Source organism: Anser cygnoides, chromosome 2 (genome assembly GCF_040182565.1).
Source record: "Anser cygnoides isolate HZ-2024a breed goose chromosome 2, Taihu_goose_T2T_genome, whole genome shotgun sequence".
NCBI classification, from domain to species: domain Eukaryota; kingdom Metazoa; phylum Chordata; class Aves; order Anseriformes; family Anatidae; genus Anser; species Anser cygnoides.
The window spans coordinates 25,146,272-25,169,403 of NC_089874.1; the positions used below are offsets into that span (position 1 = coordinate 25,146,272).

General features: G+C 36.2%; 1 protein-coding gene across 5 annotated transcripts in view; it reads left to right on the forward strand.

Annotated features, from left to right (window-relative positions):
* ANKIB1 (ankyrin repeat and IBR domain containing 1) overlaps window positions 1-23,132 on the forward strand; it is a 96,208-nt gene that overhangs the window by 47,759 nt on the left and 25,317 nt on the right. For all 5 annotated transcript variants that reach the window (XM_048077508.2, XM_048077507.2, XM_048077510.2 and 2 more), the window contains 5 exons: window positions 964-1,264; window positions 9,307-9,489; window positions 16,755-16,872; window positions 19,870-20,078; window positions 22,344-22,432. In XM_048077508.2, coding sequence (XP_047933465.1) covers window positions 964-1,264; window positions 9,307-9,489; window positions 16,755-16,872; window positions 19,870-20,078; window positions 22,344-22,432 — 900 coding nt within the window. The remainder of the gene's footprint in view (window positions 1-963; window positions 1,265-9,306; window positions 9,490-16,754; window positions 16,873-19,869; window positions 20,079-22,343; window positions 22,433-23,132) is intronic.

Consider the following 23,132-nt stretch of genomic DNA (forward strand, 5'->3'; position numbering starts at 1 on the left):
GCCACAGGAGCTGTCAGGAATTAGATCTGCAATTCCAGGAATCAGTCTGTTCTTTCCCTTTCATTCCTCAGCTGACCCTTTTTGCTGCTATAGTTAATTGTCCACTTTGAACTGCCTCTAAAACATTCCAAGAAAAGACTTTAATTCTTGCCAGCCTCTGTCATCTGCGTAGGTGGGCATATTTGCATTATATTGCACTTTCATATACTCTAGAATGAGAAAGCAAATAGTGTCTTTACTCAATGCATGCAGTGCTGGCAGAAAAAGTATTTTATATTTTCAAGAAATAGTAAATATTGCCTTTATATCTGACTACGGGGAAGAAGAATGAATTTTTAAGAAGGTACTCTAGCATTCTCAATTAGTTTATTACCAAATGCACTGCTATTAAGGACACAGAGTAGAAAAAGAAATGATCTGTTTCATCAGTCTTGTGACTTAATAACATTTATTGCAATACAACACAGAGTTTTAGAATAAACCTGGCCAACTAAAATTTGTCACAAATGGACAAAGTAATCAAATGCGCTTTTGATATTTCGCTAATTCATCCTAATCTTGGCTATTGACTCCTAAGAGAATTGAAGGAGAGCAGAAAGTACTCACGCCTGTGGATGTGAAACACTCCCCCAACTTTTCTTAAGTGCACATGGACCGGTGTTCTAACCAGAGCTTTCCCAAAAATGAAAATAAAAACAGCTTGTAGTCTTTGGGAAGAATTAAATGGGTAAATAAAGCAACTTGTGAACACCACGTAGAGTAATGAATGACCTTTTTTTTGTACTTCTACATGTTAGCAGTAGACATATCCAGTAGTAATTATATATTAATGTTAATCTCTCACACAGCTAATCAAAACATTGTCAAGAATTAAAAAGAGCTGTCATAGTAGACACTTCCCACTTCACGAAAATGTGTGGAATTGTGTGCTAATTACTTCTCTTTATTTCCCCCTTCTTGCAGAACTTTCCTTTTTGTGAGAGATGGCAACCCAAATAAACGGAACGTGCACAATGAGACATCTATGCACTTACTGTGTATGGGACCTCAGATCATGATCTCGGAAGGAGCTCTTCATCCTCGCCTGACCAGACCCTCAGAAGATGACTGCAGGAGAGCAGATTGTCTGCAAATGATCTTGAAATGGAAGGGAGCAAAGCTGGATGAAGGACAATATGAACGAGCAGCTATTGATGCTGTTGATAACAAAAAAAATACACCTTTGCACTATGCTGCTGCCTCAGGGATGAAAACCTGCGTCGAGGTAAAAATTGATATATAATCATGAGTTTGTATAACTGCTATTAGTAAATTACTTGCAGAGTGTTTCACAAAGCTATTTCAAGAAAAAAAAACTGAAATGTATGCTGAATTAACTTTTTAATTCTATTTTTCTTTAATTGAAAAAATGACAAAGATAAGCAGCCCAGAACATACACTGCGTAGAAGACAATGGAAAAAATGAATTATATACGTGTTAAGTTTATGACATAAACTCTTCAGCACAATATAGACTCACATAGGTTTATAAAAGTTGGAAATAATTACAAGACACTAACATTGGAGACATAGCTTTAAAATTAAACAGAGGCATACCTGTATGTGTAAAGAGAAGTGAAATAACTTCCTGAAAGAAAATTAGAGTTTTAATGCTGGCTGTCCATGTTTCTAGAACAGGTTTGATGTCTTTAATTTACAGTGCCCAGCTTTTTTATAGGATGCCATACAACTGTGCTAGCATACTTCAATATAATTAAACATACTCCAATATAATTACCTTTTTATAAATTAAAAATTACTTTAATGTTTGTGAAAGTAGTGGGTAGCAATGAGTAATTGGGAATCATAACAACTTTGAAGGACTCCCATCAAATTTATTTTTAAACTATACCAAATAATGAGAACTAGTATTTAATTATGCTGGTAATTTAATTTAAAGAACACAAGAACAGACATCTAACATTTTCAAAAACAGCTAACATTTTCATAGGACTGTCTATTATAACATCAAGGTTCGTATTTGGAATGGTAATGATTAGTTTAGAGCTCAGCATTTGTATGCAAAATGTAGGTTATTTTCCTGCTGTACATAACTTCATGTTTACTGGAACTGCTCTTCATTTGTTAACTTAGCATCATCAGCAGAGTTTATCACTTCATTCGCCTGCTTTTCTAGATACTTCTGCGCATCTTAAACAGGCAGGTCTCAGCACTGGTGGGACTTCACTGGTCATCTCTCTCTGCAGTAAAAAGTGACATTTTCCCTGTTTTCTTGCCTTTTAACAAGTTATTTCTTTGGTCAAACAGCTTTCCATGCTTGTCTACTTTTCTTAAATGTTTTTGGTGAACTATCTGGAGGTCTGTACATAGACTGCATCAAACAGCTTTTTCTTACCCGCATGTTTTTGACTCCTTCAGAGACATCTAATAAATTAGTTGTACATAACTTCCTTCAAAGAAAGCTGTGTTTTCCTCATTATTTCGTATTTGTCCAGATATCTATCAGTAATGCTTGTGATTGAATTTTCTGTCAGTTTACTTTATCAAGCTGCCACAGATGTACTGTTCTGTACTTTCCTGATTTTCTGTGGTGCTATTATTAGTATTAGTGTTACTTTTACCACCTTCTAATCTTGTACCATGACAGCTGTAAGCAATAGGTTGCATATTATAATAAATAGTTCAGAAATTTCCTATTTAAGTTCCATTATGATTCAGGAATAAATACCATCTGGTCCTGAAGATTCATTAGTATTTGGTTTATTGATTTGTTCTAGAACCACTTGTGCTGGGACTTCAGTTGGAAACAGACTTTGATTGGTGTCCTTCATAAAGCATAGGGACCTACGTGGTACGTCCACAGAGAAGCAGGATTCCAGCAATTCTTATCACGTTTCTGCTTTGCGTTATTTGAGATTCCTTTTGCACTTTGTGCAGCGATCGACTTTACAGACACATTCACTGTATGGTTTTGAAATGATTTATTCCGAATTGTTCGGCACTTGGCACATTGTTCAAAACCATTATTAGCCTTATTCATTGTGTTTTTACATTCACCTTTTCCAGACTGTTCTTTACATTTTCTTCATCTGGAAACAACTTCAGCTTCCTATTTCCTGTATGAATCTGTCCTGCTAATCTACCTTGACAGATTCTTCTAATGTCTCTAGAAATTTTCTGCACTTTTATTCAGTACCACTTTTTGAAATTAGACAGTGGATCATTTGTCTTTTTTTTTTTTGCTTTGGCAAGGACATTGGCTCTAAGTACATTTTGGGAATTGTTATTGAGTGGTTCTTTGACAGTAACATTTTGAATCAGGTCTTGCACATTACTCTGGACAAAGTCAGGAGTTGCTTCTCCTCTCGTGTTGACTAACTAGTTTGTCGATGATTCAGTCATTTATGGAGTCTGAAAAATTAATTTACACATCATATATTAGCACAGCATTTTCTCAGTATACTTGGGAGACTCGGTGTCTGAAGTTTCCCTTTGTGTGCTCTGGCCTTGTAGCATTCCTGTTCTTTGTTAGCATCCCACTTTTGTTGCAGTTTTGGTCAGGTGATCATTAATGCTTTTTCTGTTTAAGTCCAGCACTGTATTCCATTGGAATTCTCTGGTATTTGTTGGTAGAGCTAGTTTATTTATCTGTGAGCTTTAAAAAAAAAAAAATAGCACCACTATTCCAACACTGCGAACTTCTCTGTGATTCTCATATGATTTGTCCAGTGGTATCACTTTGTTATATTGATTGTATTCCATCACGTTTTCCAGATTCTATCTGAATATTTAAAATTTGTCACAACCTTGAACTGTATGTTGTTCTTTATCTTCTGTTTTTTCATTAGTCCCTTCTTTAAAAGCTCAGCCGGCTGTCTTTTTATTTATATAGCCAACATGCTTTTCATTTTGTTAGTATAAAGATCATCTTTCCTATGTAGTTTTCTGAACTTCTAATGAATGGAAACTGCTTCCCTGTGATGTTTTCTTTGCTATAATGTAAGCCTCTGGCTGTCTGGTCCCTTAGTTATGAGACGAGTTAAGAGGGTGCTGCTATTAGATTATTTTATTTAACCTCCAGTATCACAGCATAAATCTTGCCCCTGTGGCCTCTCTCTTCTCTGCTCCATGTTGTTACTGCTCTGCAAGCTCCATGCTAGCAGTTTGTCTTCAGCACTTCCCTAGCACTTCCCTACTTACACATGTCCCGAGTTTCACCAGGGAGGCAGGTCACAGTCTTTTCTAGCTAAATTATACTCAAATCCAGCTAATTATGTACACAGTAACTGAATTACACAATGGTATTGCCTGACTCTTCCTGTCAACTACACTGAGTCCTCCTTTGTATGGTTATTTGACCGACTTCCGATGAAGAAAGGCTGAGAGAGCTGGGGATGTTCAGCCTGGAGAAGTCTCCTCTCTTTACTTGGGTAGATAATGATAGGACAAGGGGAAATGGCCTTAAACTAAAAGAGGATAGGTTTAGATTAGACATTAGGAGGAAATTCTTTACTCAGAGGGTGGTGAGACCCTGGCACAGGCTGCCCAGAGAAGCTGTGGATGCCCCATCCCTGGAGGTGTTCAAGGCCAGGCTGGATGGGGCTTTGGGCAACCTGGTCTGGCGGGAGGTGCTCCTGCCCACGGCAGGGGGTTGGAACTGGGTGGTCTTTAAGGTCTCTTCCAACCCAAACCATGATTCTGTGATAGTGCCTCTTGATGCAATTGATTTGTAAACAAGCATCAGGTTGTGTCCTTGGTCTAAGTTAATACTGCTTTTAAGTTGACTGTCAACTTTTAATTCTTTTTTAGATTGGACAAACAGAGAAAATTATGGATTGCAGAAGATCATGTACTTTTCTCTCATTCTATTTTTTAATACCACTTGTTCAATCTAGCTGCCTGATAAATTCTAGCTACAGAGATTTTCAATCACAGTTGTTCTATCTAGCCTTCCCCAAGAAGATCCATTTGTTTTTAAACATTATTGTTTAGAAGATGAATGTGTGTGTCCTATCAGACAATGAGATATATCAGGATTTATCACCCATCAACCTCTTCAAGCCAAAGTCAGTGAAAACAAAATAAAGCTCACATGAAATGGTTTGACATAAGGATGGTTGCATCTGGTGATGAAGAGATAAACAGAAGAAACGTTCAGCAAACAGTTTCCAACATAGTTTAATTTCTGGCACTTAGGAGCTTGCTTACTCATATTCGTGAAATATTTTGTCTATTACACTGATTTGTAAACTGCCAGCAGTTGGACCCATACTGTTAAATCCTTCAAAAAGAATAGTTGCATTTTCTAGAGCAGCTCTTATTCCTTGGTCTTTTGTAGCTATTACCAGTACACTTACACTTGAGATCCCCAGGTAACTTAGACTTCAGATTTACAAGGGATTTACAAGGAGCAAGGAATCGTCTGCCTCAATCATTCTGCCTTTATGGCTCCAGATGGGGCTATACAGTGGTATTAGAAGTAGACACAGTTATCCAAAAGATTAAATTTCAAGAGCATGAAGCAATTGTGCTCACACAGTTAAGAGCCACATAGACGATGATTTTGGAAGGAATCACACTCACTGTGGAGTAAATTGGGGTTCTGGAGCTGGGCTGCAACTTTTAACTCTAGCCTGTAAAATCAATTGGTTTTAACCTCATCACAAAAGTTCATGCTTTGTGTTTCTTCACAAATTATCATTTTATTTCTCACTGTCTGTTGAACTGTCTGTTCATTAGATCAAGCCAGTTATTAGACTGTTAGTTCCACATTTAACCATATGAACTGGTTTATGTTATTATTACAATATGTAGTGTTAAGTTGACTAAACCATCGTGAGTCTGATTTGCTTTCAGTTTGTCTTGGAAGAACAATTTACAGTCTAATCCACATGGACTGCTATTTGCCAGAATTTGGATTCAGTTATGTAGCCCCAATACATGGACTACATGTTTTCTACTTCAGAAACATGTTTTCTGAAACGAGTATCCTACTCGACCCCCAGGTTTAAACTTCGTTAGGTGCCCTTCCATAGCGTAGAGGAACTTGTATCCTAAGATTAGTGTATGAGATATTTTAAGTCCTCCAGTGTTGTCCGTAGTCCTTTTAACTTCTTCAGCAGGAACAGGATTATGAGCAGGAACACTACATTATGAAAAGCAGGAAACAGAGCTTAGTGAAGGAATTTAACAGTGATCCCTTTATTCCTGAGAGTATTTGAGAATTAAAAATCTTAACCAAAAAAAAAAGAGAGAGAGAGAGATGGAAAACTGAATTGCCTAATCCACATGTTTTTTCCCTCTCTCCAATAAATTGAAGGTAACTTAGAATCCCAGGAGTGCATTTTGCCTTTTTTCTCCACTGCTTGCCTGGTTTTGCATGGTTACTGTCACTTCAAATCAACATTCATTTTTAATTGTTTCCTTGTTTTTCCATAACTTTCCAGGAAAACACCAGCCTTGTAACTTCTATCTCCACTATACCCACATAAGGAGAGGGAAAAAAAAACGCACATACTGCCTTGTGGGTGAACCACCTACTAGTTGAGTTGTTCAGAGGTGATGATCAAATGTGCAGTCTTGATACTTCTCCATTCAAATGCATTACATTTCTTCTCAGAGCAGAACAGCTGCTCAGAACACATTGCTAAAGATAAGTTGGGCAAAGTTAATGTGCTTACCTCCAAATACTGAACAAAAAAAAAAAAAAGGCTTGACCTTCATGCTGAACAGATTTTATTTCATGCAGATATATTCCACTCTATCACAGCATATTTGGCGTGTTAAATGGCATTTTTTATTATCTAAATTCTTAATGGGATCATTTAAATTATTAGTCTCCTTTTCATTTCTTAACAGACACCAGCCTTTCTAACAGTGGTACCAAAGAAATATGGTATCATTTTTAACGTCTTGTCAATTCGCATGTTCCTCACTTTGCAAATTAGATCTTGAACTGCATAGGTCTGTGGCGTGTTCTTTCAAGATTATTTGTTATTTTTCTTCCTCAGAAGGTGTCTTAGTTCCTTCAGGTAAATTTCTGTTAAAGTTTAAAATGTATAGATAGAATGTGAAACTGAAGTTAAAGCTTTTGCAATGTTAAGTTCAAAAAAAACTGCAAGGTACCTGTACGCTGGATATCTTGATAATTGTCCCAATATTATCTTTATTTCTACCCGATACTCTGCTATGAAGAGAAAACATGGTGTCATTCTTGATGACGCTAATATCTACTCAGCAAAATCTTGTTAGTGTGCTAGTTTTCAGTATTTTTGGTTTCACTGTTTATTTTGGAGAGCATATGATTTTTTTTCAGAGGATCTACAAGATGGGGAGAGACATTATGTCAAGGAGTGTAGTGACAGGACAAGGGGTAATGGTTTTACACCGAAAAAGGGTAGCTTTAGGTATAAGAAAGAAATTCTTTACTGAGAGGGTGGTGAGGCACTAGCACAGGCTGCCCAGAGAAGCTGTGGATGCCCATCCCTGGAGGTGTTCAAGGCCAGGCTGGATGGGGCTTTGGGCAACCTGGTCTGGTGGGAGGTGTCTGTGATTCTCTGAATGATTCCAGGTATTTTACTGTGACAGATAAGGAAATACAGTATGTTGAAAAGTAAGAAGTAACTGATCACAATCAAAAGGTTTTGTGGAGAACAGATCCATTTGTGGACCTTTTATTTTCTAAAAGTATAAAAATTAGAACCTGTGCTTTGAAATATCCTTGCAGTACAGAATAGAGTTGTTATAGCCATCATGGTCTGAAAGCAAGATAATGTTTATAGATTTTAGTTTTATTTAGACATAGGATGAATCATTTTAGTAGCGAATGATTGTCTTGAGCGCTCCATCATTAAAAGTTTAGCATTTGTTATAAAGATGTCATAATAAATCAGCTAAACGATCCACTCTTGGCCTTTAAAATCTGTGGTGTTTGCTGTCCTTTCTTAGATCAGCATATCAGGAGATGAGTTTGCCAAGATACTGAGAGCAGCACAAGTAGTGTTTATTAGCTAGAAACTCCATTTCTAGGTGGTTACTGGTGACAGTCAAGGCCGGTGAAAGGGCGCTATATAAGGCTGTGTTCTGTATTGAGCACTGATAAGCTTAGTGTGACCCAACATGTGTGCTTACAGTACCATTTACATGTCAGTAGAAAAATCACTGCTGGTTTTGCGGTCAGTTGCTCTACCTTTTGGTAGCATTACCTCATTTCCCTTTTCTCATGTACCCAAAAATCAGGTAGAGCTACCTGTGAACAGGTGCCCCATCTTCCCTCTTACCTAAGGATCCTCCCATGTTCTGTCACCGCCAGTGGGTCACAGAATCAGAGAATTGTAGGCGTTGGAAGGGACCTCAAGAGATCATCGGGTCCAACCCCCCTGCCAAAGCAGGTTCCCTAGAGCAGGCTGCCCAGGTAGGCGTCCAGACACGACTTGAATATCTCTAGAGAAGGAGACTCCACAACCTCCCTGGGCAGCCTGTCCCAGTGCTCCGTCACCCTCATTGTGAAGAAGTTCTTTCGCATGTTGGTGCAGAACTTCCTGTGCTCCATTTTGTGGCCATTGCCTCTTGTCCTGTCCCCACAAACCACTGAAAAGAGGTTGGCCAAACCCCCGTCTCCCACACTTAAGGTATTTTTAAACATTGATAAGATCCCCTCTCTGTCTTCTCTTCTCAAGGCTGAACAGACCCAGGTCTCTCAGCCTTTCCTCATAGGGGAGATGCTCCAGGCCCCCTATCATCTTTGTGGCCCTCCGCTGGACTCTTTCCAGGAGATCCCTGACTTTTTTGTACCGGGCCAGTGTTGTGAAGAATGGTGGAGTTATACCCACGTATAACGAATATTTAACGGTGGCTGCAGCTTCATTTTGCCACGTGTTTGATGAACTCAGGCCCCTCATTTTCTGTGGAGCATTGACCTTACCAGCAGCAGAACTTCAGTATTCAAACCCTAACAGAGATGTATTGTACAACATGGCCTTGTAATGTATGTCTGAGCTGTTGTGGTTCCATGGAATTGCAGTATAATTATATGTGAAATCAAGCAGTAATTTATTTAATAACAGTTATAATAATTTAATTTATTAATAATCCAATGGTTAATTAATGTTTTATCCAATGATTATATAATAATTATTTCATGACAGAATCTTTGTTTCTCAAAGGCAATTGCTATTATATTTGTCCCTTTTTTTCTGTTTTCTTGTTCATATTTTTTTATTCTCTTCTTGAATGACATGCCATTTCTTCAGGGTGCTATTAGAGCTGGTGATTAATAACTATTTACCTTGACTTTTTATTTTTCAGCTTCTAGTAAAACACGGTGGAGATTTGTTTGCAGAAAACGAAAATAAAGATACCCCATGTGACTGTGCAGAGAAACAGCACCACAAAGAGCTGGCTCTTAACCTGGAATCTCGAATGGTATTTTCACGTGATCCCGAAGCTGAAAGCATTGAAGCTGAATATGCTGCTTTAGACAAAAAAGAGGTTAGAGAATACTTTAAGTTTGTGGTATTTTACACATTTATATTTGTAGCAGTTACACTGTGACAAAATTCTGTGAAATACTCAGCAGGTACTCTACTTTGTACTGTATATATGGAAAGCATTTGATTTTAACACAGCTCTTTATACGTTTCAAGTTAAGCTCAGAGAAAGTAACAAATCTATTGTCAAATCTAAAGAGAAGTTTTACTCCTGTGCTTATTTACGTGGACTTGCTTGGATGTGTTGCAAGCTGTGAGGCTAGAGGAAATGCAGTGAGGCCAGTAAGCTGGGAAACAGTCTCTCTAAAACAAAGTTTTTACAGATTTTTATTTCTTAAGATCTCTTTCTGTCAAAAAGTGAGAACAGGAGAAATTCTGAAAAGGAGAAAATCTGTGGGACAGAATAGGAAAAACATTCTGATGGATCTTCCTAGACTGATGTTGGGTTCAATGTTACCAAAAAACAGCTGAGTAGCACAGGATTTCAAAACAGTGCATTTGCTTTCTTGTTTTATAACACGATGTCTGAAGCTACTGCATACCAGAACTTGTAAGGAAAATAGATAATAACAGGATATGTTATTTTGAAGTCAGTTTTTGGAGGAGATATAAAACTCACACAAATTTGCTTGAATTCTGCTATGCCTTATAGCAGACTGTGATTTGCTAAATTTTCTAGTGTAACTAAAGATAACTTAACCCAAAAGATTCTGACCAAAAGTTGCCTCCCCCATCCACTATCAGATTTTAATTAACTAAAAGTCTAAATAAGAATATGTAGATAAATTACACAATTCATTAAATATTTTGAAGTAAATCTACATAAATTTAAGGACAATAGATTTCTGTATGGCTCCTCCCTTCATAAGTAGCACGTATATTTTACTAGCTCAGTCTACTTATGGCCTGATAATTAAAAAAAAAAAAAATCATTCAGGTTTGGATAGGAGTAGGTTCAGATCACATCAGCTCTTTTCCTGAAGAATGCCAGGCAAGGTCAATTCTATGTGAAAGTAAGAGTCTTTGTACTGTTCAGTTAATTTTCTGACTAATTTTCTTGAATAAATTTAAATATAAACAAGCTTAATTAAGTTGTTTACTCCTAGATGAGAAGTTTTGAGATGAGGTTTAATATGCTTTAATTGTGCATTGAAATAACAAATGTAATTAACTGACATTAGTTTCTCTGAACACTCCCCTATAGAGACACCCAAAGTGTTGAAGTTACATTTGAAATTATTTTTATTATATGAAACTAGTTTGAAATTATATTTTCTTTGTTGGAAAAGCCACTTTAAAAGACTGCTGCTGTTTCCTGCCACAATTGCAGTTTAGCACTCCTTTGACTGTATATATAGGACAATTTGGATGGTTTTGCTATTGGCTGCATCATAGCAATGATTTGGCTTAAAAGAAGAAAAAGTCTTTGAGAGTGGTAATATGTAATTGTTTTATTTAACCTGAATCATTTTTATCATTATACGTATACCTTGGGTCTGTAACACAGCTAAGAGAATAGTAAACTTACAGATAGGGGTGGAGCAAATCAGGAACCACTTGAACAAGCTTTTCAGCTAGAGAGAATAATGCCTCGTGATTGTTCAAGGCAGGTACTCAGAGCCAAATCAACTTAAAGACTTCTAGTTACAAGGGACTAAAGTACAAAGGTAATTATGTTGACTTGGGTTCACTTCACTGAGACAATTAAAAGACACAGTTCTGTTCCTTGTTTGACTTGTCTCTAGCAAAGTTGCTGAGCGTGAGAACTGAAGTGAAGGCAGGCCTGCAGACCTAGGTCCATCTGACATACCAGGGCAGCCTTCCCAAGTATCCTAAAGATTCGCAAGCCAAAAAATGTCAGCAGGGAATTTGTTACACCGATTGATGGTCTTGGGGTTTTGTATAGAGTAATTCAGCCTTCATAGTCTCTCTTTTTTCCTTTACTTGTGACTTTGCAGTGCAAAAGGTTCTCAGTCTTCTTGTGCAGCTGTAACAGCAGAAGTGCTAGCACAAGAAACATGCCAGGATCGTGCAGCCAGAGGAAGTTCATCTTTCAGTCTTATCCTTTGGAGTCACCAAAAATAATTATTAAAAAAAAAACAGCCTTAGAAAGACTGGCACTGAACTGCAATCCAAATGAGAATACATCTGGATCCTCCAGGCATGGGGAGAAATGCCTGGGATAGGCAGTGAAAGTTGCTCTCGCTGGCTATAGTGATGCCTGCAGCTGTCACCTTGATGGCGCATGAGGAGTAGTCTGAAATCCTTCCACAGAATGCTTACCCAAATTTGTCCCTCAGAGATGGTCCTGTACTTCTTTCTCTTGATTTCATTTTTAAAAATAAAAAATACACACTGAGGGAAGGGAGTATGCAAAATGCTTTCTTAACGTAGCATCAAGGTCACAGTTGTTCAGTGATGTCCTTTAACATCCTTCTGAAACATGAAAACTGAATTTTTAAAGAGCAAATATTTGTAACACCAAAAAATGCATTTTCAAAGTCATTCATCTCTTGATTGAAGGTTAGAGGAAAAAATATAACATTTGGAAACGACAAACAGGACTTCTTCCCAGGCAAAACAGCCAAAGAAGCTTAGCTCCAGTGTTTATGATGTACACAGTAGAATCTGGAGTGATAGTACCTAATACCTTCCCTGCCAGACCTGCCATGTTTACAGCAGAAAATAATCACTCTTTTTCATACAGACCAAAAGACTTTTGTAGTGCTCTGTGTAGTGTCATTGAATTAAGTGTGTACATTCAGAGTAGTAAAAAAGCGTTGTCTCTGATGTTAAGACAGCTCATGTTGTTCTTCGCATTGAAATATTACTAAGGAATTATGTGAGTGTTCATGTTTAGAATTGAAACACTTGCAACAGTGGAAAAAATAACTTGCACATGCCTTTCTTTAAGATTACAGAGGTTCTCAAGCTTGTAAGAAATACAGATCACTGAGCAGATCAAGTTTTCACATTTCAAGTTTCATAGCCTGACAGCAAAGAACTATCCATCTTCCAGCACTTCAGTTTACTCCATCCAGTGGGGTTTCTGAATAAAATCCATTTCTGTCATACGATTACCCAGCCTTTTAAAATCTCATTTCGCTATGGTGATACCTGAAACATTTTTTTAAGCAACGTGTCCAGTTTGCTTCATTTTTAGCACACGATAAGCATTTTTTATGAGTAAATTGGAGAAAGCCGTTTAAACAAGCATGTGCTAATCGTTTAGAAACACAAACATGACTCTGTTAGGTATGTTTCCACAAAGTGCAATATAGAAGAAAAGCAATGTACACGCATAATCTGTATTTCCCTATACAAAATGGAAGTGCTAAGTATTTTAAGTACAGACTATAAAGAGTGACTTCCATCACTGTAGTTAGTTGTAGGAAAAAAAAGATCCATCAATGATGTTGTGTGGGCAGTGGAAAGGTTAGTAGAAAACAAGCCAGGAGTATATGTCAGATGACTTTTTGTCTTGAATCTTTTCTCCTGTTTTGTTAATGAACATTCTCATATGAACTGTGAGAGACAATTAACTTCTGTAGAAAATGTAAGTTTATCTTTTAAATTTCATTGGAGTTACACTAAATAATACAAACCAAGACTGATCATTTTTTAAACTGCTTTCATAGATTTTGGTTGTTTTATTTGCACAGTCTTCTAGTTTTCTGTTTATTCTAGCACAGAAGCATAATTGTGTTTATGATGTATGCCTGGAAGACAACAAGCACCTTCGTTCCAATCACATCATGCAGTGTTTAAAACTTATATAAGAAACACCTGGGAATGAGCAGCAGATCAGAGGAGGTCATCCGGAACAATTTTGGCTCTCTGTCAGCCTCAGAAAAATACACTGTGTAATAGCAAAGTATATAATTTCTTTGTTCATTTTACTTACTTGTCACTGAATACTGTAGCAATACACTGGTAGTGGTGTATCACAGATTTATTGAGCCTATGGTAATTGGAATGGTTTACTCATTTCCAGAATTAATGCCATATATATATAATGCAAGTATGATAAATACCAAGAGTTACCTTAAAACAATTAAAATGTACTTTACAGACACAGAATGTTTTATTAAGTGAAAGGAGAGAATATGGCTGTAGGTAGTTAAGATATAAACATACATATATAGTACATATACGTCTACTTGAATGCATGAAATGAACTATAGATAAATTTTTAAATGTATTACTCCATTAACTATAGAATCCCATCCACCCATAAAAGAGGATATTTACATGAAGTGTATTTGACACCATTTAATTATACAGTCAATGCTGTAGCAAAGAGCGGCTTTGCCCTTGTCTACTTTAACGGTACTTTAAAGATGAAAGAAATAGTAATACTTTGAAATGAACTGATAAAATGATCTTCTGCTTAAAAATTGTTTTGGTAGGAAAAATGATATAATTTATGATGTCTAAATAAAATTTTTGAGAGGAAGGTAGTTAAAAAGAAGGCTTAGAGAGAACATGAGTGTTGAAGTCTGTAATGAGAAGCTCACAATGGGTTAAAGTAGTACCCAAACAGTACATACCAAAATCATTACACTGTTAAATAAGGCTAATACTGAGCAATGCATTTTTCACAGCAATTATCAATAAAGAACTGCCTCGTAAACAAATATTAAAGGAGGTCTCTGAGCATCATGATCTGGAATCCAAATTCTTTATGGCAATGCAGAAAGAAGTCATAAATGTAGAAGTAGCTAAATAAATTAAGTAGCTAAAAAAAAACATCTTTATGGTATTATATAAAGAATATACATCCTTATAACTAAGGACTATGTCTTCACAAGTCTCCACAAGACTATGTCTTGTAGACAAGAACATTTTTAAGGGTTCTGATTGTATGAAGCCTTCACTCTGGAATTTCCAGAATAAGCTACTTAATAGTGCCGGCCTAAAATTTCCTTTCTTTTGGCTTCTGTGAGCTCATGAGTTATTTTATTAAAAAAAAAAATCTAAAGTTTCAAACACATTCTTAAGAAATCTTTCTCTCATTGCTTAAAAAGATAAAATTAGGATTCTTAAAAACTTCAGGATCCAAAAATCCCTGCTGGGTTGTGTGGAATGCTCCAGCTGAGATAATATAATAGTCTGTTACTCAAGGAAGATAATTGCCAATGTTTGACCTAGAACCAATCAGTTAAATATAATTTTGAACATATCTGCAGTTCAGGGTAAAATACAAGGTCGTAAAATACGCATTTGTGTTGCAGGTTTAACAGAAAAGATAAGTCTTTTTATGATATATGTGTTCTTCAAGAAGTGAGGACTGTTGGGCTGACAAAGCTACTTATTTCACAATTGTAATTCAAATTGCAGTTCAGACTGTCAAGACAATTTACTCATTGCTCCATTTTTTTGCAGCATATTCGTGCAATTGTAATCATTCAGGCACCCAGCTGTTTGTATCCCTGTCTCTCTGACATGTTTTTATAAATGATCTCTTTTGTAAGAAATTAAGTAGGTCAGTCAAATTCCAGCATGCTATGAATCAAGTGGCCCGGATTTATTTCAATTCAAGCCATTAGCGTTCAGATTGCCCTTTACTGTGTCATGCATGATCAGCAATGGGAGGACATAGAGAAACTCCCTGGACTTGGGCAATCAAGATAAAGGTCAGGACACTCACAGTCCATTTCTCTTAAGCTCTTCTTGCTTTCTCAAAAAGGATAAGGACCCAATGTAGGTTTGTGGCAGCATTACTCTTGCCAGTCTCTAACATCGAGAAGTTCTAGTTTATGTTACTGACTACTTCTTGGTCACAGACAGATGCAGTTATGCATTTAGGTGCATTTTATAGAGTTTATTATGATATCCAGAATGTAGGAAGGATGTTACGTTTTTAGAGTAGACGTCTCAAAAGAAGAAATTCATTTAGAAGTCCAGGGTATCCATTTCTCCCCATCTTTTATGCCTTCTGCTTGTTATCCTCAAAAGGTTATGTGCACAGTAGACTTTTACTTAGGCTGTCAACTTCCAAGGACAGAACCAGTCTTCTGCTTCTTCTGTGTGTGTATGCACACATGCATGTGTGTGCATATTATGTAGCACTGGAGGGTCCTTGACTCTTCTCTACCTAGAATCAATATAGAAATAGTAAATAATAACGATGCATGGTCTGAACCGTGGTTATCAGCTATCACTGCTGCTCTGTGTCCTTTCTCCCTAAATTGGTGAAGTCAGTTGGTATTTGGTGGCCAAATTCCTAATTAGTCCTGTAACAAATCAGTGTTACATCAAATGCTTTAAATCTTTTGTTTGCTTTCATTTATCTAAATTAAACCAGTCCATATAAGTTTTTTACAATCCCTTCTGTATCCATTCTCTTTACATGTCCTCCCACTTGTTTTTCTTTTTCTACCTTCTGGGCATTTTCCCTGATCAAAACTAACAGGTATATGACTTGCTGTCATGTTCTTCCTTTGTTATTTTTAAAAATGAGTCTGCAAAACATGTGTATGCATCTCCCGTATCTTGACTGGAATAATTCAGTATCCTAAAATTATTGTCTTTTTGTCTTTTGAATTTGACCTTTTTTAATGCTATAAAAAGGGAATGGCCTCGATTTCTCAGAGAGTTTTGATATCTTCATCCCCAGCCTCTTAACTGCATTTCTGGTCTATCTTATACTGATTTCTCTACTTATGTGAAAGTGGGTATTGCCTCAAAAGATCTGTACCTGAGCCTTTCATAAACTTCTTACTTTTTAATGTCTCAATGTATCCTCCTCCAGATGAATTCAAAGTTAATGCGTCTCAATTCATGCATAACGTCAGAGGATCTGTATGCCACATACGTTATCCTGATACTTAGTTCAAATCTACTCATGAATTCTCATATGAATGCCTCAATATCTGAGTTTTAATCACTTCAAAATTTAATTGTATTCTGTGAAAATCCAGCTTTTTTGAGAGGAGTGGGGAGAGAAGGGGAGAGATTGAGAGAGAGAGTTGTGTTAAGCTAGTCCAGCATTGGAGCGTGGCCTCCAATTATAACTCTAGAAATACTGTCTTCTGTATTTGGAAATGTACAAAGATAATTCTGTAAATATTGCAGAATGACAGTGTTTCCATATAGCTTTGCATGGTCATCGGTTTGCATGATAAATAAATTCTGTCACATCTTACCTCACAGTTGAGATAATTGTCTGTAACAGTGCTTTGAATGTTTTCATTTTAATACGGAATTAGAGACTAACTGGTAAGTACCACCAGACGTAAATTATCTTTCTCCTTCTCCTCAAAGCCATACGAAGGGCTAAGACTTCAGGATCTGCGAAGGCTCAAGGATATGCTGATAGTGGAATCTGCTGACATGCTCCAAGCCCCACTGTTTACTGCAGAAGCTCTTCTTCGTGCACATGGTAATCCAAAACCCTAAAGACTAAAAAAACTTCTTTTCAGTAAAATCAAAATTTCAGTTGTGAGTGTGTTCGCTTTTTATTCCCAAAGAAAAGAGAAGTAATGGTTAATCAGATACCAGGACATAGTTCACAGTGCTTCAGAAAGAAGTTCATCTGCAGTACGTCAAAAAACACTGAGGCAGGCAGGCAAGTTGATAGGGAAGTGACTCAAACTAGGAATTACAGTAGAATATGTTTGAACTTAAGCGAAATGGAGAAATAGAGCTTTCCTACTTTAGTGAGAGACACAGAAGCAGAACTTCCATGGTTTTATGTACCAAAAAAGTCAAAGTTCATTTTTCCCATTTTTGTCAGGTCATGATTTTCTGCCATTACATATTTGTGTATAAAACTAGATCAGAAATTATTTTTATTTTTACTTTTTGTCATAACAAAAGCAGTCTGACCGTTGTAGTAGATGTTTGGAAACTGCCTCAGGGTTTAAAGCATATGAGCGTGTGTCCTTTTAAGGATTTTTACAGTTACTAGTTTAATGCCCAGTATACTTTTCCCTTTGTATATCTGTAACTAGTTTAATTTCACTGAAATCAGTCTGTGCCCTTGCTGTGTAATTTAAACTGGGTTTGTCGGAATAGGCAGATACTGAATTCAGTGGGTTTGCTCCAGACAGCAGTATCTCTCTGAAGCTCAGTGGAAGCTTTAGGCTTTCATTCAGCAATTCCAAATTTATGCTTACTGAAGCATCTGCATTGTTGCTGTATGCCAAAGGGACTACTCAGGCAGTTAATGGTTTCCATGCTCATCACTGTATTGCTGGATTAAGCTTTTGTGGCCTGATAGTTTTGTGGATCCCCTGTAAAAATAAAAAAGAATGGGAAAAGTGAAACATGAAAATATTATTTTAAACCCACAAAACTTGGCAGATTTTCATGAGTAGGTATGGTACTTTAAACGTGTCTCCTTTAAATTGTTTTCGATAGGCAATGTTCCCTTTAACATAGAATTTGGCCAACGTGAACTTATGCCAGTGAATTTCAGTGCCAGTCTAATATGTTTTTTAATGTTGATTATTTGTTTAATTCTTATAGGGTATTTATAATATGCACAATATTTGAATGCTATTTTGGATTCTCTGAAAACTTCGTTATGGCTAGACATTACTAAATATTTTACTAACGAGGTAGGCATGTTTTGTACCCTGTGCAGACCTCTGGAGAAGAAAATGATGGCAGTACTGTTCAAACTGGCAGCACAGTACGTAGTAAGTCCAAAAGCAGTGAGGTTGCTGTAAAGTGTGCAGAAATGTCTGCCAGCATCCAGTGAGCAGTAATTGAAAGTTGAGAAGGAATCAGTCTGCATTGCAAAGGTCATGCTACTGATGTTGCTTTAGAGAGGTAGCTGTAACTTAATGCCACTGGCCAGTGTAGAGAAAAAATCACAGACGATTTGCAGTCATGAGAAAGTCAGCTATTTTGCCTGTAGCTGTGGTCATACACTGGAAATTATTCAAACAGATTTTTTTCTTTTTTATTTGAAATGAAGGCAGAGAATTGGTTTAGCCTAGTAAAAGGAATAATTGAGCTATTTACAAGGCTTGAGGCAATTGGGAAACGCCAAATACCAAATCACAATGTTTTTGCATTTGGTCTTGAAATTCATAAAAGAATAATGTGAAATCTCGACTTAATTCACACCTAATGTGTGAAAAGCATGTCTTGAATTTTTGGAAAGATCGTTCTTATGTATTACTTTTAGTAGTTTACAGATGTAATATTTAATCCAACTGATTTGCTTTCTTTTGTCATAGAACTGTATCAATTTACTGACCCAAGCTGCAAGAATTAAGCGTGGGTTGGGCTTTTTTGCCTTTTTTTAATTAAGAGACAGAAGTATGTGGAGTAAGCGCCAAGATAAAAAAAATGCTATTGTGGCAGTCATAAATAAAACTTTTCAGTTCTTCTACAAATGTTTTTTGAACATTGTTCCTGTTTCTCTTCTATTTCATGCTAAAGCAATTGTTTTCAGGATGTAAGAGAGGCAATTCAGCAAATATAACTATTTCATATTTTAATTAAACTCATAATTTAGTAAAGAAAACACAATGGAATCCATTTAGTACCCTGCATTTACCCTGATTAATTTTAAAGGTGCCCTGCAAAGGAGCTCAAGAAAACGTGTGGCAAATTTTATCTCTATCTTAGCATCAGCAAGCATCCCTCTGAGAGGTTATAAGGTCAGGATAATTTGCAAAATGCTAATAACATTTATAATTACTGAAGTGTATACATGTTCAGGCTCCATGGCTGCGAACAAATGAAATGAAAATAACCCAAGCTATGGTTTAGCTTAGATAAGTAAAGCATGTCCAGATCAGTTTTCTTTTTAAATTAGGAAGGAGGGAGCAGATTTTAGTTGAGGCAGCAATCATTATTTGACAGTGGTGATATTCTTACTAAGTTCAGTGCTTAGAACACATACATCTTTTTTTTTAATATTTATACGATAAAGGAATATTATTTATCTTTTCCTGTACAGATTATAAAATTCAATAAAAACAATGCAGATCTTTTGGTTTATAAAAATGAGTTTCCAGTGTGAGTAGCTAAGATTAAAACCAACCAAACAAATAAAAACTTCAAAAAAAATATTTAAGTGATAGGAACAATTTTGGAAATTTCTCTTTCCTCTTGAAATTGTACTTCATCTGATCTGTGAGTACTGTTGATGGCTTTAGATTCAAATCAATATAGGAAATTGATAGATTTGTATTTAAATGAGAACTTTAAATCATTTTTAATAGGAAAAATTCTATTTGTAAGATGTCTTTAGTATTAATATTAGGGATCAGTGACCAAAAACATTTCAAACGATGATTAAGCAAGATCTGTATTTGCTTTAAGATAGACAATAAAGCTAATTTCATTAGGTGTTTTTTTTATTTAAATTGAAAGTTTTCCATATACATTTGCTTATATTTGCTTATATTTATTATTGAAGACTGGGACAGGGAGAAGTTGCTTGAAGCGTGGATGTCTAATCCGGAGAACTGCTGCCAGCGTTCAGGGGTTCAGATGCCGACTCCCCCTCCAAGCGGCTACAACGCGTGGGATACGCTGCCTTCTCCTCGAACTCCCCGCACTACTCGCTCTTCTGTGACTTCCCCTGATGAAATCAGCCCATCACCGGGAGACATCGAGACAGCTGTGGTAAGTTTATAAATAGATCTGAAACTCACAGGGTAGAAGCGCGTGTACCTAAACATAGCACACCTCCGTGGACAGGAAAGCTGCATTGTCATCTCATTCGGAAAATACGTTTGCAAAGATATAAGGTGTTTCTCTTCCCGAAAGTGGGGAACAAAGAAGTTTACACCTTACGCATTCTGTATAATAACATGATTGAGCATGTGGCTGATACAAGGGGCTCTGTTTTCACCTTGGCTGTCACTCACAAAGCAGAATTTTATCCAAACACAATAGCATCAGTACATTTGGCTCTTTTGAGCTTCTCTTCTCGTCTCATACTTCTCAAGATGTTCACTTTCATTGTATCCATTTCCCTGAATATACTCAGTGCTGTGAACCCTGCCTTTTGAAAATTTTTTCTTTGGAAAACAAAATTCTCTTTGTCTGCATTTTGAAATGTCAGCCCACTAGTGTACTGTAAGCTTATAATTACTTTTACTATGTGTGGGCTGCTTCAAGCAGTTTACAAGGCTATTGCAAATTTGAAATATGAAAGCGCCTTTCATTAAAATCAGTGTGGTTCTTTTAGAAGACAGAGTTCTCTTTTTAATAATCCACAGCTGCAACATTATAAAAGTTTTGCTCCATGACCTAAGCATTTTTTCTAGAATATTATATGCAGTCTTGCAAATGGATCATCCCTAGATCACATAAAAAATAAAAAATTTTGTGTTCCTGCATAGAAACCTTTTATGTCTTTAATTGCAAAATGTTGAAAAAGAAGCTATATGGAATATTGTTGTTGTACATTTACTTATATTAGCAGTGAAATATTGTCCAGGAATATTTCCTAATTAAAATGTGTAATGAAAGATGTGTTTGGTTTTACATTGTGCTTTTTTTTTTTTTTTTTTTTATGGTCCTTAAGCTGGCAATGCAGGGTGGATAGTGATTGCTGTTCTAGGTTTTTATATGTCTAAATCCAGATCCAGATTTACACATTTAGTATTTCTGTTTGTTTAAAAATTTTGCAAAAATCTTTCAAAATAATATTTTCAAAGTGTTGTTTATGAAATAATACATATTTTTCTAAAACCACTCATATTGGCAGGCAAATTAAAAATAAAAGTAGATAAGATAAAACCACAAGCTGTAAAGCTCCTTTCAGTTTTTGCATTTGCATCCTATCTTATAATTAAAACTGTTCCGGTACCCATTCTATACTTGATATTCTGAACTCTAGTCTTCATTAACTTACTTATTTCACAGCTATGTTTTAAAAAAAAAAATGAAAACACATACAAATTTAATAAGGAACAGTTTTGATGGATTGTCAACTTTTAAAATACTTAATTTTAGCAAGACAATTAGCTAAAATGTCTGAAACAGCAATAAATTCCTTCATTTAAAGGCAGACATTTTTGGTTTGGTTTGGTTTTGGCTGTAACACAAGTGCTTCTTAAAAGTGACATAACAAATTAATATTTTGGAAATATTGTCCTGTGTGTGTAAAATATCTAATGTATTGAAAGTTGAAGTAAGTTTTCATGGAATCTTAGTTCCAATGGAAATAAAAATCTACTTATGTTCTTTGGCGAATGTGAAACATTTACCTTCATGCCTAACCATAAGCAATGAGTAATGTCATCCCTGTTAAATATTTTCATAGCAAGGGCCTCAGTATTCAATGTTATTTTTTCTACAGTACCTAGTAGGATAAAATTAAGCAGAGGTGTCTTCTGTTGGAACATTTGTAGATTAACTCATTCTTTATTTTGATTGAAAGCCTCAATGTATTAAAAATAGTATTTATGTAGATTATTACTTAAAATAGTTGCTGCTGTTGCACAACCAAATTGTTCCTACTTGATTTGGGCCTGACTGTTTGATACGCTGAATGTTTCCTGAAGCCTCTGTGATTTCCAAACTCCATTTCAGGCAGCCTGTGAATCTGATGCAAACATCAGGTCCCATTTTCCCTCAGAACTGAGGTCTCAGTGCTCTGCACAATGAAGCACTTGCTGAGCTGGAGGACATGACGGAAGGCACCACAAAATGTGGTGTTTGGATAGGGAGGTATAGAAAAAGAGATACATAATCTTTCCCATTTCTATTTCTAAGCTATTTCTGTAGCTTAAATTACCTTTTTTTTTTTTCTGTCTACAGTTAGATTTTTCTCCCTATTGAGTACTTTTCATTTTTGTGAAGATTTTCCAGATTAGTGTGTCCTGCTAACAATATGAAAAGCTTTACGATTTTTCTTAATCAGTATTTTTTCATCTACAGTGTGACATTTGTATGTGTAATATTTCTGTGTTTGAAGACCCAGTGGATATGCCTTGCGGACATGACTTCTGCAGAGCATGCTGGGAGGCGTGAGTATATGTACTTTTATATATTTTGAGAAAGTTTCGTATTTCCTATTTTTAAGAGGGAAGGACAGAGATATTAAACAGGCACTGCCTGAGTATCAGAGAGTTACTGTGTTGATCCTATTAAATATTTAAGTTGTCATTCAAAGTGACCATCTACTGATTTAGGCTTTTGTAATGCTTGCTGTAGTGCAGCTAAGATGTTTCAAGCATGCGTGTGCATAGATGAGCCTACTTTTGATCTGCTCGGTGTGTTCGTGGTGGTGGCATTGGGGTTCACGCTTTCTGAGTTAAGCACATGCTTAATTCCATCTCTTAGTTCAGCACACTGAAGTTAGGCATTGTAAATCCATTTTCAGTCAGAAAAGCAATTAAAATGCTTTTTTACATTGAATGTTAACAACTGGGTAGCTTTAGCTGAAATGCTCTGTTGGTGTAATGTTCTCATTACTACATAATTTTTTTTAAGTCTAGATAGTCATGCTATTAAAAAAAATTCAGGCATGGACAATTATGTTAGTATAAATATTAATCATATTTCCCAGGAATAATTATATCTGTATGCAGTGCACTTTTATTCATCTCCCCAGTCAGGAGACTGTAGTACTTGAACCGTCCCACTGCGGTGTCTTGTTATACTGTCATATCAGCACAGCTAGTCCTACTGCAGATTATACTAATTTATATGAACACATTCCTCCTA